Source organism: Dendropsophus ebraccatus, chromosome 1 (assembly GCF_027789765.1).
Source record: "Dendropsophus ebraccatus isolate aDenEbr1 chromosome 1, aDenEbr1.pat, whole genome shotgun sequence".
NCBI classification, from domain to species: domain Eukaryota; kingdom Metazoa; phylum Chordata; class Amphibia; order Anura; family Hylidae; genus Dendropsophus; species Dendropsophus ebraccatus.
Window position 1 is genome coordinate 48,441,857 of NC_091454.1, and position 19,341 is coordinate 48,461,197.

General features: G+C 39.4%; 1 protein-coding gene across 1 annotated transcript in view; it reads right to left on the reverse strand.

Annotated features, from left to right (window-relative positions):
* Positions 1-19,341, reverse strand: part of DOCK2 (dedicator of cytokinesis 2) — a 478,101-nt gene that overhangs the window by 34,505 nt on the left and 424,255 nt on the right. The window contains exons 44-47 of the mRNA XM_069970478.1: positions 15,302-15,388; positions 15,042-15,218; positions 10,699-10,782; positions 5,098-5,235 (exon numbers count right to left, since the gene is read on the reverse strand). Coding sequence (XP_069826579.1) covers positions 5,098-5,235; positions 10,699-10,782; positions 15,042-15,218; positions 15,302-15,388 — 486 coding nt within the window. The remainder of the gene's footprint in view (positions 1-5,097; positions 5,236-10,698; positions 10,783-15,041; positions 15,219-15,301; positions 15,389-19,341) is intronic.

Consider the following 19,341-nt stretch of genomic DNA (forward strand, 5'->3'; position numbering starts at 1 on the left):
GAAAAGGTTCCCAGCTGAAAGGTGGCGTTTACCTACAGTGGCATAGTCACATTGAGAAGGGCCACTGAAGCATGTGATAGGTGGAAAAAGATTGGAAAACTCTGCAATGGCTACGAGAGTGGAGCTACAGGCAAAAAGAGGATTATAGGACTGACAGTGCAAGAGAGTACAGAACGGACTGAGGATGCAGCAGAGGGATAAGGAAGATGTGTCAGAGTGAGCAGCCTGGGTGAAAGTTAGGTGTCTTCCCTATTCTATCCTTTTGCCATTGTTCCGAGTAAAGACCACCTAGCTTATAGAACACACTAGCTGATCTATGAGCTGATCAGTGAGGGGGCATCCTTATTGCAACACACTGGTGTATATGGCAAGAGTATCCATAGGGCTCCATTTACCCACAGCATGAGGCATTTTTTTTTTTATTATTTTTATCAGGACCATGTTAAATTACTGTACTCATCTGCTCCTGTCTGACTATGTAATTTATTGGCAAATTTGATATATGATCTTCTCTGAGACACAAGGCATAAAGCAAAAAGTACAAATAATACAGGGAAAAACAAATATAAAAATCAATACCCAATCAGCACAATTATTAATGGCAGCTCCATCATCAGCAAGCCAGCATTATACACCCCCAGTGTAAAAATAACAATAGCTGAAGAGGGAAGCCACTCTGAAATGTTATTTTAGTACAATGTCCTAAATAGAGATGAGCAAATCATTTGCTCCGCTCATCGAGCCTCCAGTCTTTCAGCGATGCTCCGCTCCCTGTCACTACTCCCAGGATGCTGTAAAAAGCTGCATCCAATCCTGGGAAACTACTCCCAGTTTGCACAAAAAATAAGCAATGGTCTCTGGTTCTTCAGCATTTTTCCCTCAGCTTTTCATCACAATACACACTTTGTAGTTCTTCTATTTTTTATTTCCTGACAGTAGTAAAGAGTGCAAAAACATGCTGAAGCCAATACTAGTACTGATAACACTATATTAGTACAGTACGTTATATGTCTTGGGGTAAAAGTTTTATTTCAATACAATTTTCTGTTACCCCTTTAATGGTTTGGTAAAAATGGATTTGGCCTTAAAAAATAAAGAATAAAGAAAATAAAGAATTCCAATGAAAGATCTAGATAAAGTGCTGATGTCTTTTGTTACCCAGGCATGTTTGTGGTCATTGCAGATATCACTCAACATTACAGAAGACCACTGGCACCTGTATCTGTTACAACAGATTTTATACAGGGAACCTGTAGGATAACGGCCTGGATGATTAAAGCCGCTCTTTATTAAACAGAATGCTAGAAGATCATAGTGCCCAGTTATGTGACAAATACAGGGAATTCTACAAAGCATTGCGGGAGGGATCTGCCATCATATTGTGACGACAGCAGTAAAAGGGTCCCTATAATGCAGATGAAAATAGGCTGTAGAGATGAAAAGAGGCTAACTGATGTCAATGTTAGAACTGAGCTTTTTGAGTCTGATGTTTTTGCTGCTTTTTATTTTCTTCTCTTCCTTTGCCCTTTTTCTCCTCTCTTATCCTTCCTGTGTCTCCTCCCCCACGTGAACATCTGGTTTTATGCTGAACAAAACCTTTCCTACACATCTCTTTTTATCCGTAATGGGAATGTGGTGAATGTACCTTTTTTCCTGCAGTTCTGGCTCATACAATTTGAATGAGGTTTCCACTAATCCAAACTGTCCCAGTTTGAGGCTGGCATTTTTTTTTATCTGCAGATTTGTTTTATCTCCAAAACCAATTACCTCTCTTCCATCTGTCTCCTAACATGCACTGACTGCAGTCAGAGATCACTAAATCGCTCTCCTTATTCAAGGGTATTTGTAATATTTCAGCAGAATATTTTCCTATTACAAGTTATTAACCTTCAATGTACACACTCACAGCACAAAAAGACTTTGAAAGGCAACTATTTTACTTGTGGTTAAGAATCAGATCTAAGAATGAGTCACGCTAACATCAAACTACTGATAAAAGTCTGCATACCATGTACGTCAGAAACATGTATTATTAAGAGTAGAGTTTTGCATATAGAGCAAAGCGTTAATATATTCCTAGAATTACAACAGCCCCCTTATGAGCGACAACAATGTCTTAATAGGATAATGGTTTGAAAATTAAACTCCAGTTGTCATTGCACTGTAGAATGTAAACTGGAACTGAAAAGGATTTGCAGGCTGCTTATGGCAGAGCAGACACTGGCAATGTCACACAACACATGTTTATAGCAAGCTGACAAAAAACTATGTGGAGTGTGAATTCCCAGTGCCGAAGGGCTCCTGCACATGGCTGAATTATCCCTCTGTTTCCTACTGAGCTGTCAGTGGATTGATACAGCAGTGCATGCAGCTTCGACTGTACTTCTGGAGGCACCCAATTTCACAATGAGAAATCCTGATTTTTTTTTCCCCACCGGAATTAATACTATTGTTGCATATTCCATTAGACCCCTTATGTAAAGAAGTATTCCTTAGAAGTGAGCTTCTAGGGAAAAATGTATTTGTATGTACAGATCGTAATGGAGCCTGAATGACACCGCAACCAGGTTGCGCTGCAAGACACTAGTGAGCCTGTCTGCTAGTTTCTATGTTACTGATTTGTTATATTTCCCTTCACATCTTGTCATCTGCCTCATAGAGGTTTTTGTCTTCCTCTGGATCAACACAGTACGTTGAATCTGATGGACTTTTATCTTCTTTTAACCTTATTAAGAATATTACTATCTTAACCAGGGTCGTATTAACAGCTCATGCTGTCCTAGGCACTAAACCTGAAGAATCCCCAAATTTCCACATTAAGGCTGGGTTCACACTACGTATATTTCAGTCAGTATTGTGGTCCTCATATTGCAACCAAAACCAGGAGTGGATTAAAAACACAGAAAGGATCTGTTCACACAATGTTGAAATTGAGTGGATGGCCGCCATATAACAGTAAATACCTGCCATTATTTCAGTACAACAGCCGTTGTTTTAAAATAACAGCAAATATTTGCCATTAAATGGCGGCCATCCACTCAATTTCAACATTGTGTGAACAGAGCCTTTCTGTGTTTTTAATCCACTCCTGGTTTTGGTTGCAATATGAGGACCACAATACTGACTAAAATATACGTAGTGTGAACCCAGCCTCAAGGGGTTATCCAGCGCTACAAAAACATGGCCACTTTTCCCCCTACTATTGTCTCCAGTTCAGGTGCGGTTTGCAATTAAGCTCCATTTACTTCAATGGAACTGAGTTTCAAAACCCCACCCAAACTGGAGACAACAGTAGGGGGAAAGTGGCCATGTTTTTGTAGCGCTGGATAACCCCTTTAAATCAATGATTGTAGCCGTCTGCATATTGTCTGAAGAAATTCTCACCACAAGATTAGTAGGCAATAGCTCCAGGTGTCACATTTAACACCGCCACACCTGACCTAAACAATAGCGTCGTACTGTGACTGGATAACACCGCCACACCAGACCTGAACAATTCCACCATACCCCCCACCCTAGAAAAAACACCAGATTTACTGGCAAGTCTGAACGGCAGGTGGGAGATTAAAAAAATGTTCTACTTAGGATGCTGCTAGACCTGGTTTTCTTACATATACTACTCCACTTATGTGGAATTTTGGACACTAACGTGCATCCTCACCACCCACTGGAAGACTATTGATAGATTGGTGCTGCTGGCAGTAGCGGATTATAATAGGTCTTTTTCGGGTGGTAGCCCAGGGCCCTGAGCTCCTGGGGGGCCAATTGCCACGCAAAAAATATACTTGTAGTGGTGTATTGTCCCTGCATACAGTTTTGCCATGATTTGCAAACAATCACTGCTTTTTTACCGCAATTTTGCACAAATCAGGGCATCATGACGATAACTACCCTGTACTATATATACCACGCTAGTGCTGTCATAGTTACAGTGGGGTGCGGGGGGCCCAGGTTTGGTGAACAGCCCAGGACCTATGGTAAAGTTAATCCGCCTCTGGCTCTGACTTTCTGGTCTGTTCAGCAATCACAGGGAGCCTGTTGGTTGTCACAGAGTATTGAGCCTGCAGTCATCTGCCCCATCATCCCATTTTTTCAGCTAGCACTGTCACCACCGCATGGGTCCACTCCTATATTTTCACAGAGCATCATCACCCAGAACCCCTTCAATGCATCCTGCATGTCTTAGCTGCCATTGGTGTGACGTTAACAGAACATGACGGGACTTTAAAACCCCTGTATGAGCCAGGCGCTGGATTGGTTACATTGCTGTGTCATGTGACTGACCCACAAAACACCAACAAAAGAAGCCTGAATTAGAAATAGAAACCAATTAGATATCATAAGTGCTAGGCCAGGCAAGTTTAGAACATGCATTAAAAAATATATCAGAAAACCCCTTTAACCTCTTCTACTATTGGATATACTTGGGAATACTTGTAGAAGCTGTTTCTTTAAAGAGGTTGCAGAAGTCTAGTGAAATTAGTTTTCAAATCTATTTACTTATTTCCCCGGGGATGACTAAGCTACTGTACCTCCCACGCACTATGTACACAAATCTTTACAAGCTACTTTTGCTGAGGTGTGGGTGTAAGATACAGATGGCATATCATTGTGATTACACCGACTCCTCATCCAGCAATTGTAATAAAGAATCTCTTCCTATCATATGACTTTCATAATGGCTGAGCTGAGCATTGTTCAGTATTCCTCAGACACAAACACTTCTGTTGTCTACTACTAAGTTGGCAATCCAATAGTACAAGCTTACTAAGAGCCTGATCAGCAATAAGAAGTAATGATCACAGTGTTCTGCGGAGAGACGACATGAAGGATCACTATTACAATCCATTCATCATATTGTTTTAATTGTATAAACAGCAGATTAGAGGTATCAATCAGTATATCCCCTGACAACCATCACATGGGAAATGTAGAGTTTATTTACTTGCTTTAACTCTGTCTTGAAGTAAATGTATGAGCTCCAGGAAAAAGACTAAATAAAATGTATGGGAAGCAGCAACTCTATTGTGACAAACAAGTGCATAGAAATAGAAAAATAGAATAGAAATAGAAATAGAATAGAAATAGAAATCTTACCAGTTCCCTCACACCATATTGCTTTTCCACCTTTATTTTCAGATTCCTAAAGCATTCCTCCATTCTGTCATGGAAAGGGCGAAGGTCCTCGGTGACTCTTTTTTCATGAATCCGTATTCCAGCACCAAGAAGAGGAGTCTATAATGATAACAGATTAGTTACAATGCTAAGAATGCAGGTAGTGTATACTATGGCGGTCCAAGCAACTTTGAGGACTATGTAGAACATGGGTGTACTGTGGCCCTCTATCTGTTTCACAATGACAATTCCCATCATGCCTGGACAGCCTTAGCTACAGCCCTGGCTGTCCAGGCATGATGGGAATTCTAGTTTTGCAACTGCTGGTTTGACACATCTGATCACTGTGTAATCTAGCCTTACTATGTACATGCTCACATTACAAAAAAGAATATAATCTTTTCTACTGCCCATAAAGACCAGGTACTTGCTAGTAAATACAGAAAGGTCATAAAGCAAACATTATAGTGAGATAGGCACACTTAGTTTCAGCAATTTTTGCCCAGCTCAATAGTACAAGTGAATTTAAGAAACTTTTTAACATATCTTATCAGACAAAAATGCTTCCTTCTTCAGTTATCGAGCATTTTATTCTCTATAAATGGCCAACTGGGATATAAAGTGAAAGTGTGTCCCTACAGTGTCTGAAATGATCCAATGGTAACACCCAGTTGGCTATTTAGTCATACTTTTCTAGTAAGAATAACAGGAGCTAAAAAAAAAAAAGTTCCAGAATTGTTATTTTGTGGGGAACATGTGCTTTGTCAAAAAAAGATCAAGAGAGGTGACAGATCCTTTTTAAATGTTGTTTTCTGAAAAATGTACATTTTACTGGTTACCTCTTGTAGTGGACACTTTTTTTTTATAACTATTCTACTACTACTACTACCACTACTACTACTACAACTTATAATTATTTACATGGCTTCCATGATTCTCAATGTAAAAGCACTTTAAGGCTATGTTCCCACAAAGACTTTTTACGCAAACTAACGGCCGTTATTTTACAATGAACGCCATCAATGATGATCATGATTATTATTTATGGCCGTCATTATCAAACAACAGCCGTAATTTTACAAAGACCGTCGTCAATGATCATTATGATTATTTATGGCCGTCATTATCAAAAACAACGGCGGTTATTTTGCCCAAAAAAGAAGTTGTGGGAACATAGCCTCAACGTGTTTCTTGAACAGCTCTACATCCTATAAACTGGCACCTGTCTTTAGGTTTAACTGATACATTGCATTTCTAATGTATTTGTATAAAATCTATTAGAACGATGAACAGACGCAGCGCACAGTGACATTTGCTCAGTAAATTGAGGGTGAGTGTGGTCACAGTTTCTGATCTTACAAAAGTCACTCTCCTGCCAATTAATTCTATACATATTTATATAACATTTTAATGTTCTCAAATGACACCATATACTATTAGGCCACTTCTAAGAAATTAAATAACAAATTGAAGCCATTGCTAATGGCTCCCAACTAGGGATGGTCCGAACCTGCCGAGGTTCGGGTTCGTATGAACCCGAATGCTCGGCATCAGATTCCAGCTGTCTGCCTGCTCCGTGGAGTGGGCGGATACAGCGCGAGGAACGCCTAGAAAACTATGATACAGCCTATGGCTATGGCTGTATCCCAGTTTTCCAGGCAGTCCTCCCGCTGGATCCGCCCGCTCCACGGAGCGGGCAGACAGCGTGAATCATTACCGAGGGTTCAGGTTCGTACGAACCCGAACCGAACTCGGTTCGGACCATTCCTACTCCCAACTTCTAACAGCGTAAACGAACAGACAATTGGATTCAGCAAAACCATTCAAGGCTGGCATACATTACATTTAGCTAAACTTGGATGACCGTTTCTGATCAGGATAGAGCTAATGAAGACCGATGTACTTTAGCATCTCTCTAAATCCCATAGAGAGTGGAAACTGAATACTGTACATCCAGAGAGTTTTCTCCGTACAATTAATCAGCCTTTAGTTGATTCCTCCGCTAGGGGAGGCAATCTGTATTTGTTTGTATATACTTCCTATTCTGGCCATTGATCGAATTGATGCTGTCTACTCACAAAACCCAGCATGGATCAAAGACGTTTTACAGAACATTAAGACTCTGCACAAACAGACTAAACAGATGTTTAGACATTATTTTACATATTCTGCTGTTTATAGAAGCCAAATTTATCCACTTGTTAAGTACATTATTGTTCATATACATATGTGTTCCAAGTGCCTAAAAAGACAATGGGGGAGATTTATCAAACTGGTGTAGAGTAGAATTGTCTTAGATGCCCCCAGCAACCAATCAGATTCCACCTTTAATTTTTCAAAGAATCTGTGAGGAATGAAAAATGGAATCTGATTGGCAACTGAGCCAGTTTTACTTTACACCAGTTTGATAAATCTCCCCCAATGTGTTGTCCCTCCAGGAGACCAAAGGGCTTATTAGTAAAAGGGTTAGCCAGGATTAGAAAAACAGAGTTACTACCACCCTTGTCCTCAGGTTGTGATTGGCAGTACAACTTTGCTCCTTTCACTTGCAGTGAGAACATTGGCCGTTGTTTGACACAGCCGTTGTTTGACAAGTCAAACAACGGCCCATGTCTAAGATGTTCACCCGGCCGATACTGCAGTATTGGCTAGGTGAACATCACTTCATTTTATTTGGAATATGTGCACATTTGGGTGTGCCCGTACTCCAATTAGCCATAGACCACAATGTCAAGTACGGCCGGGAGCCACACTTTACACTGTGTGCACTATCTATCTTGTGCTGCTGTTCAATGAATAGCAGGTGGACAAAATAGACCTGTGAATTATTTTGAACCCTGGACATAGTGTATACAGTGTGTATACACTACGGCCATTGTTCCATAGGCTGCAATGTAGTTGGCCGCTGCCACTAAACAACGGCAGTTGTTTAATGATAAAATACATAGAGTGAACGTGGCCTAGGGTTATGTTCCAACTTTGGGGCAATCAATATTACGAGACAGTTACCTTTTCTCGCTATGTTCCTGAAGTGGGAACTAATGGTGCTAAGCTGCAATACCATAAACAACCTGAAGACAGGAGTGGTGCTGTTTCTGGAAAAGAAAATAGCACCTTTTTTCTAATCCTGGATACCCCCTTAAATGTACAGTATGTTGACTGTCATACAGGTACGACTATCACAATAATGTGATACATGACTATATATTGTGGTTCACAATTTTTATGCATAGCCTTCTAATATTTTACTCAGTAGCTATAGAGAGAAAATGGGCAGCATAGTGAACATAGCCACATCCGTGCTTGTGCCTCTATCCAGGAGCCTGTTACATTGATATCTATGTAGGTTTGTGTGATGCATTATTGTATGCATCATTATACTAGGATTATACTGGGTTCATGTAAAATAACCCTGCACCTTCATGTTATACATATTGAAAGCACTTGACATGTACACCCCTCTGCAGTTATACATCTGCACTTACCCTGTCATAGTGACAGAATGATTAATGGTATTAGAAAAGTGATATTCAAGTCATTGTAATGCATAAGAAGTATATGCATATGCACCATTTGCATATTTCCCTAGTGTACTTCTCCAAGGTGCTATTAATCCGAGCGTAGGCTAATCTCTCTGAGGCAATTCAGGAAAATGGATGCTCAATACGTCTTTTCCCAGGGGCACGTGCATATCTTATTTAGGGATAATATCTCCTCGGTGTGGTATTCCATCAAATGTCCTCTAACTAGGCCAAAGGCACTTGTGAAGGAAGTAATACATTGAGGTACAGAGATACTCTATATTTCTAATAAAATAATGAAAAAAATGATTTTATATTTTGCTTAGATGCACTGTAAATGGTGTCTCCTGTTAGTAAGCATAGTTGTGGTTGATAAGGGATATAAATCTATAAGAGCAGTGGAAAGTAATAGGCCTATGATCTGAAACCTTGTGAGTAAAGCCAAACTATATAGTGAGTAAAAGAGACAAAATTTTTATGTTTCATAAGATGTTGAATGTTCAAATGTTTATATGCTGTTCATTTATTGCAAGAAAATCAAAGCTGTCAGGAGCTTGTTAAACAGAATCTTCCTATTGCCATATATCAGTCTACTCCTGGGGATGGAGATACCTCTATGAGATGCGCATATAATTTCAGTCTGTACACTGCCAGGAGTAGGGGCCAGGGTAGTCTACCACACTGTATGTCCCTCAAATGAAATATATACCAGCATATCACATATCACACTTAGTCAAAAAGAGACTACTTTGCTGTAATAAAGTCAATTCTGACATGCTGCAGATGTCATTTAGATGATATTTTGATATACAGATGTCCTTTCTTAACTCATCTAAACTCAACATATATTCAGATGTATGGGTTGAGATTACTGCCATTTCCCCACAACATGATTTTGTGACACTCCATAAGACATATACTATATGTGGGCACCCATTAATTGTTATGTAAATGAAATGGCAATACTTAAAGGGTAACTGAGTTTTCATGAAAAAACTGAAAAGACAGCCCTGGTCTTCACTGTCTAAGGGTTAGGAAATGGTTGGACTATTCTTTAGAGATGCATTATTTGAGTTGAGGGATGCTTCTTAGCTTTATGCATCCCTCTCTAGAGCAGGGGACATGCCACTTTTCTGACAGAACTATGCATCAATAGGCTACCATATATATTTAAGTGTAGTGCCCTTCCCCCACATGTTCCCAAAATCAAGTATGCTGAAATATGCAGGTAATAATATAACTCATCACCAAGGCAAATGCTGACTAGAATATAGCAGCTCCGAAAATTCACACTGGCAGCTGATAGATCCATAACATGAGAGAAGCCAGTTCAACAGTTATTAAAGGAGTATGGACACCTTCAGACTAATAGTAAATACTTCGCAAGTCAATAAGAGGAGTCATAGTGGCTGTTATGTAAATGAGACCATTTATGTGTTCTGATAACTTGTTGGAATATTGGTTTGAAAGTCTTTCATGAGAAACTTCATTGCACCACTTGACTAATAAAAAGGTAAGGGTGGACACATCCATACATTCTCCCTCATGCTGGTTGTTTATTTCCAGGAAGAGAGAGAGAGAGAGAGAGAGAGAGAGAGAGAGAGAGAGAGATAGAGAGAGAGATTTATCAAACATGGTGTAAAGTGAAACTGGCTCATTTGCCCCTAGCAACCAATCAGATTCCACCTTTCATTCCTCACAGACTCTTTGGAAAATGAAAGGTGGAATCTGATTGGTTGCTAGGGGCAACTGAGACAGTTTCACTTTACACCATGTTTGATAAATCTCCCCGAGAGAGAGAGAGAGAGAGAGATTTATACAATTCTAGATGGATTTCTTCGTTATGTCTGAATCAGATATCAAAGCATTTTTGAGATCCACCCAATCTCCGGTTTTAGCTGAAAATACAGTGTTCTTGAATGTATACAATTAAACCAGCTTTACACCCACATATAATTGAGCCCACAGTGCTTTCTTACACCAGCATGCCCTAGCAATGATTAGAAATGACAGAAAACACATTTATGGGGTTGATGGAACATAGGTGACTGCTAAAATGTACCTGCCAAGCGATAAGATCCTTCAGTTTGTTTAGCTTCTCACAATCTTCATGATGTTCCCGTATGTATTCTTCAGTAAAGAAAGCCTAAAATTGAAGGAAAAAAAATATTTTCCATCAGCAGAAATCGCAGCAATAACATCAACAGTTCAATTCCATATTTCTTACTGCACCCAAATGATAAAGTGATACAAAGGGCAATTGTACTGTTAATATGACATTTCAGATCGGTAGATGGAGGTATACTGAGGTTAACTCATAGGACCACACAATCATTGATTGCTTGTGGCCAGTAATGAAGACAGAGGCAGAACTTTCTGTCCTGAAGATCAGGAGTTTAACTAACTGTGAAGAAGAGAGAAAAATACAAAAGCATACTGCTAAGAAAAGTCATAAAACAGCTCCCTAGCTTATACCTGTGGATATGCTGCTGGTAGAGAAATAGACCTGAGGTCACATTGTTTGCTATTTTATTACTAAATGTTAGATCTAGCTAAATGTTTACACAGACAATGAAGGCCATGCCCAAAGAACAAAAGAACTCTACAAAAATATATAGTGTAAAAAAAATACATATGCACAATTCAGCAAACACCATTCACTCTTAATGGCTAGACCAAGGGAAGAAAGATGGTGGAAGCATCCATCTAGGTGAATGAAGCAGGTCACATCTTTATTGACACATCTGACGCACTGCTGTGTATAGATTCTGTAACTGGAAAAATATTTTGCTTGACTGATGTAGCGGTGGCTTTCCTTTACCTCGGGCAAAGATTCAATTTAGCGACTCCTTCTCATCTGAAATGTAATGGTCCATGCTGCCCCATACCTGTCAATGTAACTAAAAGAGCTGGGTTGCAGTTTCCTTCACAGCCGGGGGACATGATCATTGCTGTGCATGGGAGATACTGTGATGAGGCCAAAATACTAAAGAACTTCATTCTCAGGATCACAAAACTAAAAAAAAAAACCTTAAGACCATGACTGCATGTTACTACCACATATTGACTGAATAATATCATATTTTTTTTAAATAATAGTGAATAATACCACTATAACGTAATTATATAGTAACTAAATTATGCAACTCGGTGACTATGACCCTAAAGGGCCTTTAACGTAATAGAGTTCTGTAGTTAGTAATGGTGCCCTCTCAGTGCCTCAGCTTAGTAATGGTGTTCCTTAATGCTCTCCAGTCTGTAAAGGTCCCTATCAGTCCTTGGCTTAGTAATGGTGCCTTCCTTCCAGTCAGTAATGTGGGAGCATTCAGTAGGGACCTGAAGATGCCACATGCAGCGCCTGGGGAGCATGTAAGATAAGAATAAAATCTTTATTATGTTCTATATAAAGGCAGTCATTTATTAAAAAAAAAAATGTAAAGGGCCAGAGTACCCCTTTAACTCGTGTGCTGAACATAATAAAAGAACCTTGATATTCTGCTGTTATCAGCAACTTAAATCCTTGCTTTAGCATCTGCCGTCAGTAAAACTGAAGTGTAAATATTTTATATACCAGGTGTAATATGTTAAATGTTATATTATGCCACACTTAGCTGATTCACGCTTATATTAAACTAATGTATAGTTTATGAAGATATCAATGTCCATAAATTATTTACCTTTATATGTAAAGGAACAGACCTATGCTGTCATGCATTCTTTTTGCGATATGTGCATTTTCATGAGTCAAGGGATTTGTATTCACTGTACTAGTTAGGGATACAAACATAAGCTACTAAAGTAATTGAGAAATCCATATGACATGCAGATAATCCAGGGCTGAACTTTTGCATTGTAAGCTGTCGGAAAAGTGATGCAAAATTCTAATGTTCAGCCTAACTCTCAAACAAATGACTTACATTTTAGAGGTAAGGGTAAATTGTCACTTCACAGATCATCTTCTTTTAACATCTCTCTCTATCAAGTAAAAGTCTGATGCAAACCTGTAGCCAATCTCACAAATGGGATGTTACTACCATTAAATGGTTTATAGCGAATCTGCATCACCCCCCCCCCCCCTTTCCTGGATACATGCCTAGTCCTGGGCATGCCTTGTCTCCTGGTGAAGGTATTTGGAGAAAAATATTTTTTATTCCTGCGACAGTGTTGGGAGAAGATAAATATCCAGACCAGGGATGTGCCAAGAAAGAAGAAAGGCCAAGGGCTCAGATGATTTAGGGCCCACCTCTTTGATACTGCGCCACCGGAATAAAATATTTTTTCCCCAAAATACTGGCACCTAGAGGAGACAAGTCATGGCTTGGACCAAGAATGCATTGGGGAAAGCTACAGAAGGGTACTGAAAGTTTTTTGTATTATTATTATTATTATTATTTTTTTGGGGGGGGGGATCAGTAAAAAATTGCTGTGAGGTTCACTACTTCTACTCCTTTTTACACGTTCTTGATATGTCCTTCCATTCTGGAGATATTTGTGTTTATAGTTTGTTTGACAATACTGACTTTCTCCCACCCAGTCACTACTTCCTACAGGGATGTGTAAGACACCCTGTGAGTGGTGGAAATGAATGTGTGCAAGAAAAGAAGAGAAGTAATAGGCTATAGAAAACATGAAGCCTTTAAAAACATATATAAAGCAATGAATCTGCAGAAGATTAGTAGCTGCAATGACAATGACCTTACTGATGACTACAATTACTGTACATGACCTACTATACATGGAACATAAGTTACATGCTTTGTTCTATTTCTAGACACTCAATATCATTCTACAAAATAAGATGGTTTTGCACAGGTTCATGGTGTGAGCCCCATAACTGATATTAAGAGTTGTCATTTTACCAGGTTATACTTTTTTCTTTGCATAAATTTCTTAGCTTTCAGTTTCACTATAACATGATTTGATATAACCAATTACTCCAGGACGAAAAGAACTGTCTCTTCAGTGCTATCTAAAAAAAAACTGTGGTCTAAAGCTCCTTTAAGCTAGGCCACCGGGCTCCTGATAATAAGCACTGATCTCAGTGATCAGCACTCATTTACTGAACCTTCACTAAGGCTCACTTAAACATGTGTTCAGGCCACACAAACTATTGCTGAATCGTTCATCATCATCATCATCATCATCATCATCATCATCATCACCATCATTATTATTATAGGGAAATGTGCAATTAATAACAATGATTGTATTGGCCGCACAAAAAAAAAGATCCAATCAGGTGATGAACTACAGTTTTCTCACTCATTGGCTGATTGTTGGCTCTTTTAAATTATCAGCTTATTGAGTGTTCCTGGGACCTAAAAGGACATAAAAGTCAATATCCAATCTATTAAAGAACCTAGAAATTTGGGATATCAGCCTAAACAGAGACAACCATTTCTAGAAAGGTGCTTATTGCACATTGGCAGTCAGACTGGGTGAGATGTGGCTCTTGAAAGGTATAGGCTCTCTTTGTTGAGATCTAACTGGTACTTTTTTCCAGCCAACATTACCTGTAAGACTCCCTGAGGTCATAGTTCTGATGAAATAATGACTTATGACGCATCACTGCTAGGGCATGTCTACGTGAGAAAAGGCAAAAACGTTGAAAATTGTGTCTCTGTAAGGCTGGGTTTGCACTACATTTTTACATTCCGCTTTTGCAATCCGTTTTTTGCAAAAAATGGATGAAAAAAACTGATGCATTTGTGTGCATCCGTTTTGATTCATTTTCTATTGACTTCCATTATAAAAAACGTACACAAAAACGTAGCTGACCCTACTTGTGTCCGTAAAAAAAAACGGATCCGTTTTCATCCATTTTTTTTTGTTTTTTTTACAATGGAAGTCAATAGAAAAACAAATCAAAACGAATGCACACAAATGCATCTGTTTTTTTTATCTGTTTTTCATCTGTTTTTTGAAAAAAAGAAAAAACGGATGAAAAAAACGTAGTGTGAACACAGCCTAACTGTGTGTATCTGGGGGGCCTGAAATGAATAAATGAAGAAACATTTTTAAGATAACCACAGATAAGTAAACATTTAGGTGTTCATAGTTAGTTGCTCAGATCTTAGTAGAGATGAGCGAACCTGGAGCATGCTCGAGTCGATCCGAACCCGAGCGTTCAGCATTTGATTAGCGGTGGCTGCTGAAGTTGGATAAAGCCCTAAAGCTATGTGGAAATCATGGATATAGTCATTGGCTGTATCCATGTTTTCCAGACAACCTTAGAGCTTTATCCAAGTTCAGCAGCCCCAGCTAATCAAATACCGAACGTTCGGGTTCGGATGGACTCGAACCCGAACCCGGTTCGCTCATTTCTAGATCTTAGTAATCATACATTGTAGAAATTTACTGTATATTGTATGTATGCAATCTTCATCTGAACATAGTATGGCATACCTTTTCATATTTTGCAAAGCCACCCATGACTGCTGGATCAACAATCCCATTAAGACACATGGATAGTGGATTAATTGGCAGATTTTCATCTCTTTGGTATTGATTTATAAGCATGAGTATCTTCTCATTGGTTGCAGACATAGTTTCAATGGCATTTTCAAGAGGACTAATGGTTGTCTACAAAAACAAAATAAAATAGCCTTAGCAAAATGTCTTAAATATCTCAAAATATCTTAAAAATAAAGGTATATTGTACGTACATGTGACATTGAGGTGACCTCAAACCAACGTAGTATTCCAGGTAATCTGTAAGCCGTAATAAACGTTGTTCTTTCAATCCACATGGACTGCAAATAGAGATAAAATATTATTACTATGTATATTTCCATGCATATTCTCGCTCAAAGAAGTGACATGTCACTACTTTAAGCAGAGAGCGGTGGCAGCGGATGCACGGGAGCTCTCCCATAGAAAGGCTATGGCACACTGAGACAGGCGAGATTCTACGGTGGAGAGTTCCGCCACAGAATTCTGCCTGATTTACTCAGTGTAAACATACTCTAAGGCTACAAATACAAATGCAGGAAACCATAAGCTGCCAGATATATTTTAATCTATGTAGCTCTTCAGGCAGATATTTTATTTTATTAAATGGGAACTGTGTAATGCTTGATTTCTCCTATGGTGGTGCTGTAGATAAGTTATAGTCAAAACTAGTGATGAGCAAAATTGCTGAACGTTCAGGTTCACATGTGCTCGAACAATTGCATTTGTCTCCTGGTGGCTAAAGAAGTTGGATGTAGCCCTAGGCTGTGTCCATGTTTTCCTGGCAAGTTCTCTCATCACTAGTTAGAACCCTTTTAACCAGAAAGAACTGTCCAAAACAGAAAACCCCTTTACATAACACCTTTTTAAAAAAGTAACGCATCTCAGCCCTTTACTAGCTGAAAATACAAGAGATCAGTAAAAAATTAACCCTGTGTTGTCTACAATCAAATTGCAGAAGCAGGAATTTTGAATCCCTAACTGGTTGATAATGCTGCTGTATGCTATATTACTATGCCTGTTGTCACTAACATATTATTAAATGAGATAGTGGATAGATACAGCAAGCAGGAATGGATAGCTCAGACTTCAGGGGGACGATTTCTGTGGCTTCAGAGATCAGACCATGGTGCCTCCATTGCTCTTCTTAACGCAGGGTAGAGGGGGGCACAGAGCACTATTTACTGCCCAGATGAAACAGGGGGAGAAGGCAAGGATTGACGATACACTGCCTTTTGAATACGTTTAAAAATGTAAAATGTTAGAAATTCTTTAGGCGCTGTATTGGGTATTAATTGGGTGATGGTGTGGTAACTGCTATATTGCAGTGTAATATTATGACAGCAAATTGATTATCTGTCTATATCTTTGCTTGGTTAACTGCTTCTAATTCCTTTTAGTAGTAGGTGTTCCTGGGCCAAAGTTTCAGAGGCACTGCTAGAGCAAGGGCAATGTGTATAACCTTTGTATATTTACTGGTAAAATGATTTACCTGTCTGCGTCATTTTACAAATTAGAGCACTTGAGTTATAGCATCTAACCTGCTGATATGTCCCTATAGCTCACAGGTCGCTGAGGATAGGGGAAGTGGTTTACCTTCATCCTCACTATTTGGTGCACTAGGAAAGGACTACCACCCTCAGTGCACCAATTCACCCTGGCCTGCTTTCTTCTTCTAATGAATATTGGGACAGCACTCTGCAGTAAAATCACTCCAGCTCTCACCATTTTAGACAGCTAGATGTATGTTCATTAGGTGGGATGGGGTGGCTGGGGCGGATCGATGCACTGAGAGTGGCTGAGAGTGGTCCCCAGTGCACCTTACCGCCTCATTAGCATATGGATTACACTACAAAGTACATGAAACATATCTTCATCCTTATTACCTGGTGTACTATAGGGTCATATCAGCAGGTTAGATGCTTACCATATTGTCCAGCGTATAAGACGACTGGACATATAAGACGACCCCTGACTTTTTAGAAGATTGTCAGGGGTTCGCCTAATATTCCGGAAAATGTTAAACCCTGCCTGACCGCAGCCCTGCTGCAGTCAGGCGGGGGTTAACTGCAGCTAAATTAAAAACAAACAAACAGTTAACTTACCTGGGACCTGTTCCTGGAATCTGCGCGTCGCCTGTCCTGTTCAAAGAGACATACACTGCTTGCAATGGAGATCCCCAAAGCTCTACCGGGAAGCCGAGCGTCTCATCGAAGAAGCCTGGCTGCTGGGAGAGCTTCGGGAGAATGACAGAGGCACCGCAAGTTCCCGACGCCTTTGTCGTTCTCTCTGTCAGCCGAGGGTCTCCAAGCTTCTCCGATGATGCCCGGGAGAGCTTCGGGGATCTTTGGCACAGGCAGTGTACGTCAAACTGCCTGCGCAGGACAGGAGATGTGCGTCTGCCGGTAACAAGTCCCAAGTGAGTTAACTGTTTGTTTGTTTTTTACAGTGGTCGCCCTATATGGTTGGGATTCAGCCATTTTTAAGCTCCCCCACCGTATGGGGCGACCATACCTGGCGTATAAGACGAATCCCGACTTCTAAGAAGATTTTTCGGGGTTAAAAAGTTGTCTTATACGCCGGAAAATACGGTATGTATTAAAAACAACACATTTAAAAAACAAATACATAACAAATGAGAGACAAGAACTTTCTGCCTAAAATACAATTATTTTAGTTTCCACATAAAATTTCTGACAGTCATAAAAGCGACATCTTGCTATGAAATGTTATCTAAAACTTGTCAGTTACAGATTGAAAAATGTGACATTAGTTTCACAAATGACTGATTTTAGTTTGGGTAATGTTTTTATATTTTCCCACATAGGCCCAGCTGTCAAGCAGTATAGAACAAATGTTTTCTATTGTCCTACAAAGTTATTTAATAGCAAGATGAATACTGTCCCTTGGATGATTTTATATCCTGATTTATGCTAATTTTATTATTATTTTTTTTCTCCAGAACTTCCAGCATAATTATTGATTCTGTGAAATCAGAGATTAAATTCATTTTATTAAGGAAAATCTAAACACAAAAATCAGAAATTAAATTCATTTCTCTAGCAGGGTAGCAGAGCCATGGACAGAAACTGATGTTTAAGCTGATCCCATTCATTTGAGTGGCACAATTCATAAACTCTGTCACTTTAATCTGGACACCAGATCACCAGACAGGCCAAATGGGAGAATGCATCTAGTAATGTTCCCCCGTCCATCCTATCCAAAAACTGATGCCTTATGAAAGAGAAGGATAGAAAGACTGATGACAAGTGATGCATTTTTGCTATCAGTTGTGGCATCAGTGATTTGTTTCTGATGAAACAAGGGAGCCTGATCAGCGTGTATATGTGAAGGGGGTTATAGCTGATCAATGTAGACTTGTATATTTCCTACAGCAGTTGTATTTTACAGTTTTTCATACGTATACGTATCACTGCTTGAGAAGGGCTGACATATGCCAAAACACCACGCACTGGTATGATATTAAACTACCCACTTTTTGGATGTGCCGTCTCTTCATTTGTTCTTGGAATATTTCCACACCACTCGCAGCGGCAGCCTGACATTACTGACATGTACCCCTACGTCCAGTCAGGATCCGTAAGTATCGAATCATCACGGACAACCTCTTTTTTACCCTCTGTATACCATAGAAAGCTTTGGTATCCTTGTTGTCATCAAGTATAAATTGCCTCTGAATATTATTAAACTCTTTAACAACCAGTGTTCCTGACAGATGTTTTGGGGGTAGTGGATGAAACAGAATTGTAGATTACAATTACAATATTTTAAAAAGACAGAGGAAAGCTGTAGTGAGCATATGGATAAAGGGATAATGCCTCGGTAGCTCTGTGGCTTACAAAGAACAGGTGTAAATACTTGCAATGTGATCTCAGAAAAGGCATATTAAATGCTTTATGGCGATTAATTGATTTTTCATTCTACCCTAAGGACATGTTGGTTAGAACAAGCTACACGGAAAGAAACTGATTTTTTTTTTTTTTGCTTTTATGGATTTTGCAGACAGTTCTTATTTTTTGAAAGATAAAGTAGCAGAGCAATGTGTATGGAGCCTGTAGGCGGGTGTACAGGATGCCTATGATTCTCTCCTTCCATAGAGACCTTTTTCCTCTGATATTGGATATTGGAGTAAAGTACGCTTTTATCTATCAGTAAATGCTACAAAATTTTGCCATGTATATCTCTGATCACTGTTTAGGACATCGGTGAGAATTACCATAATGCACACTCTCTG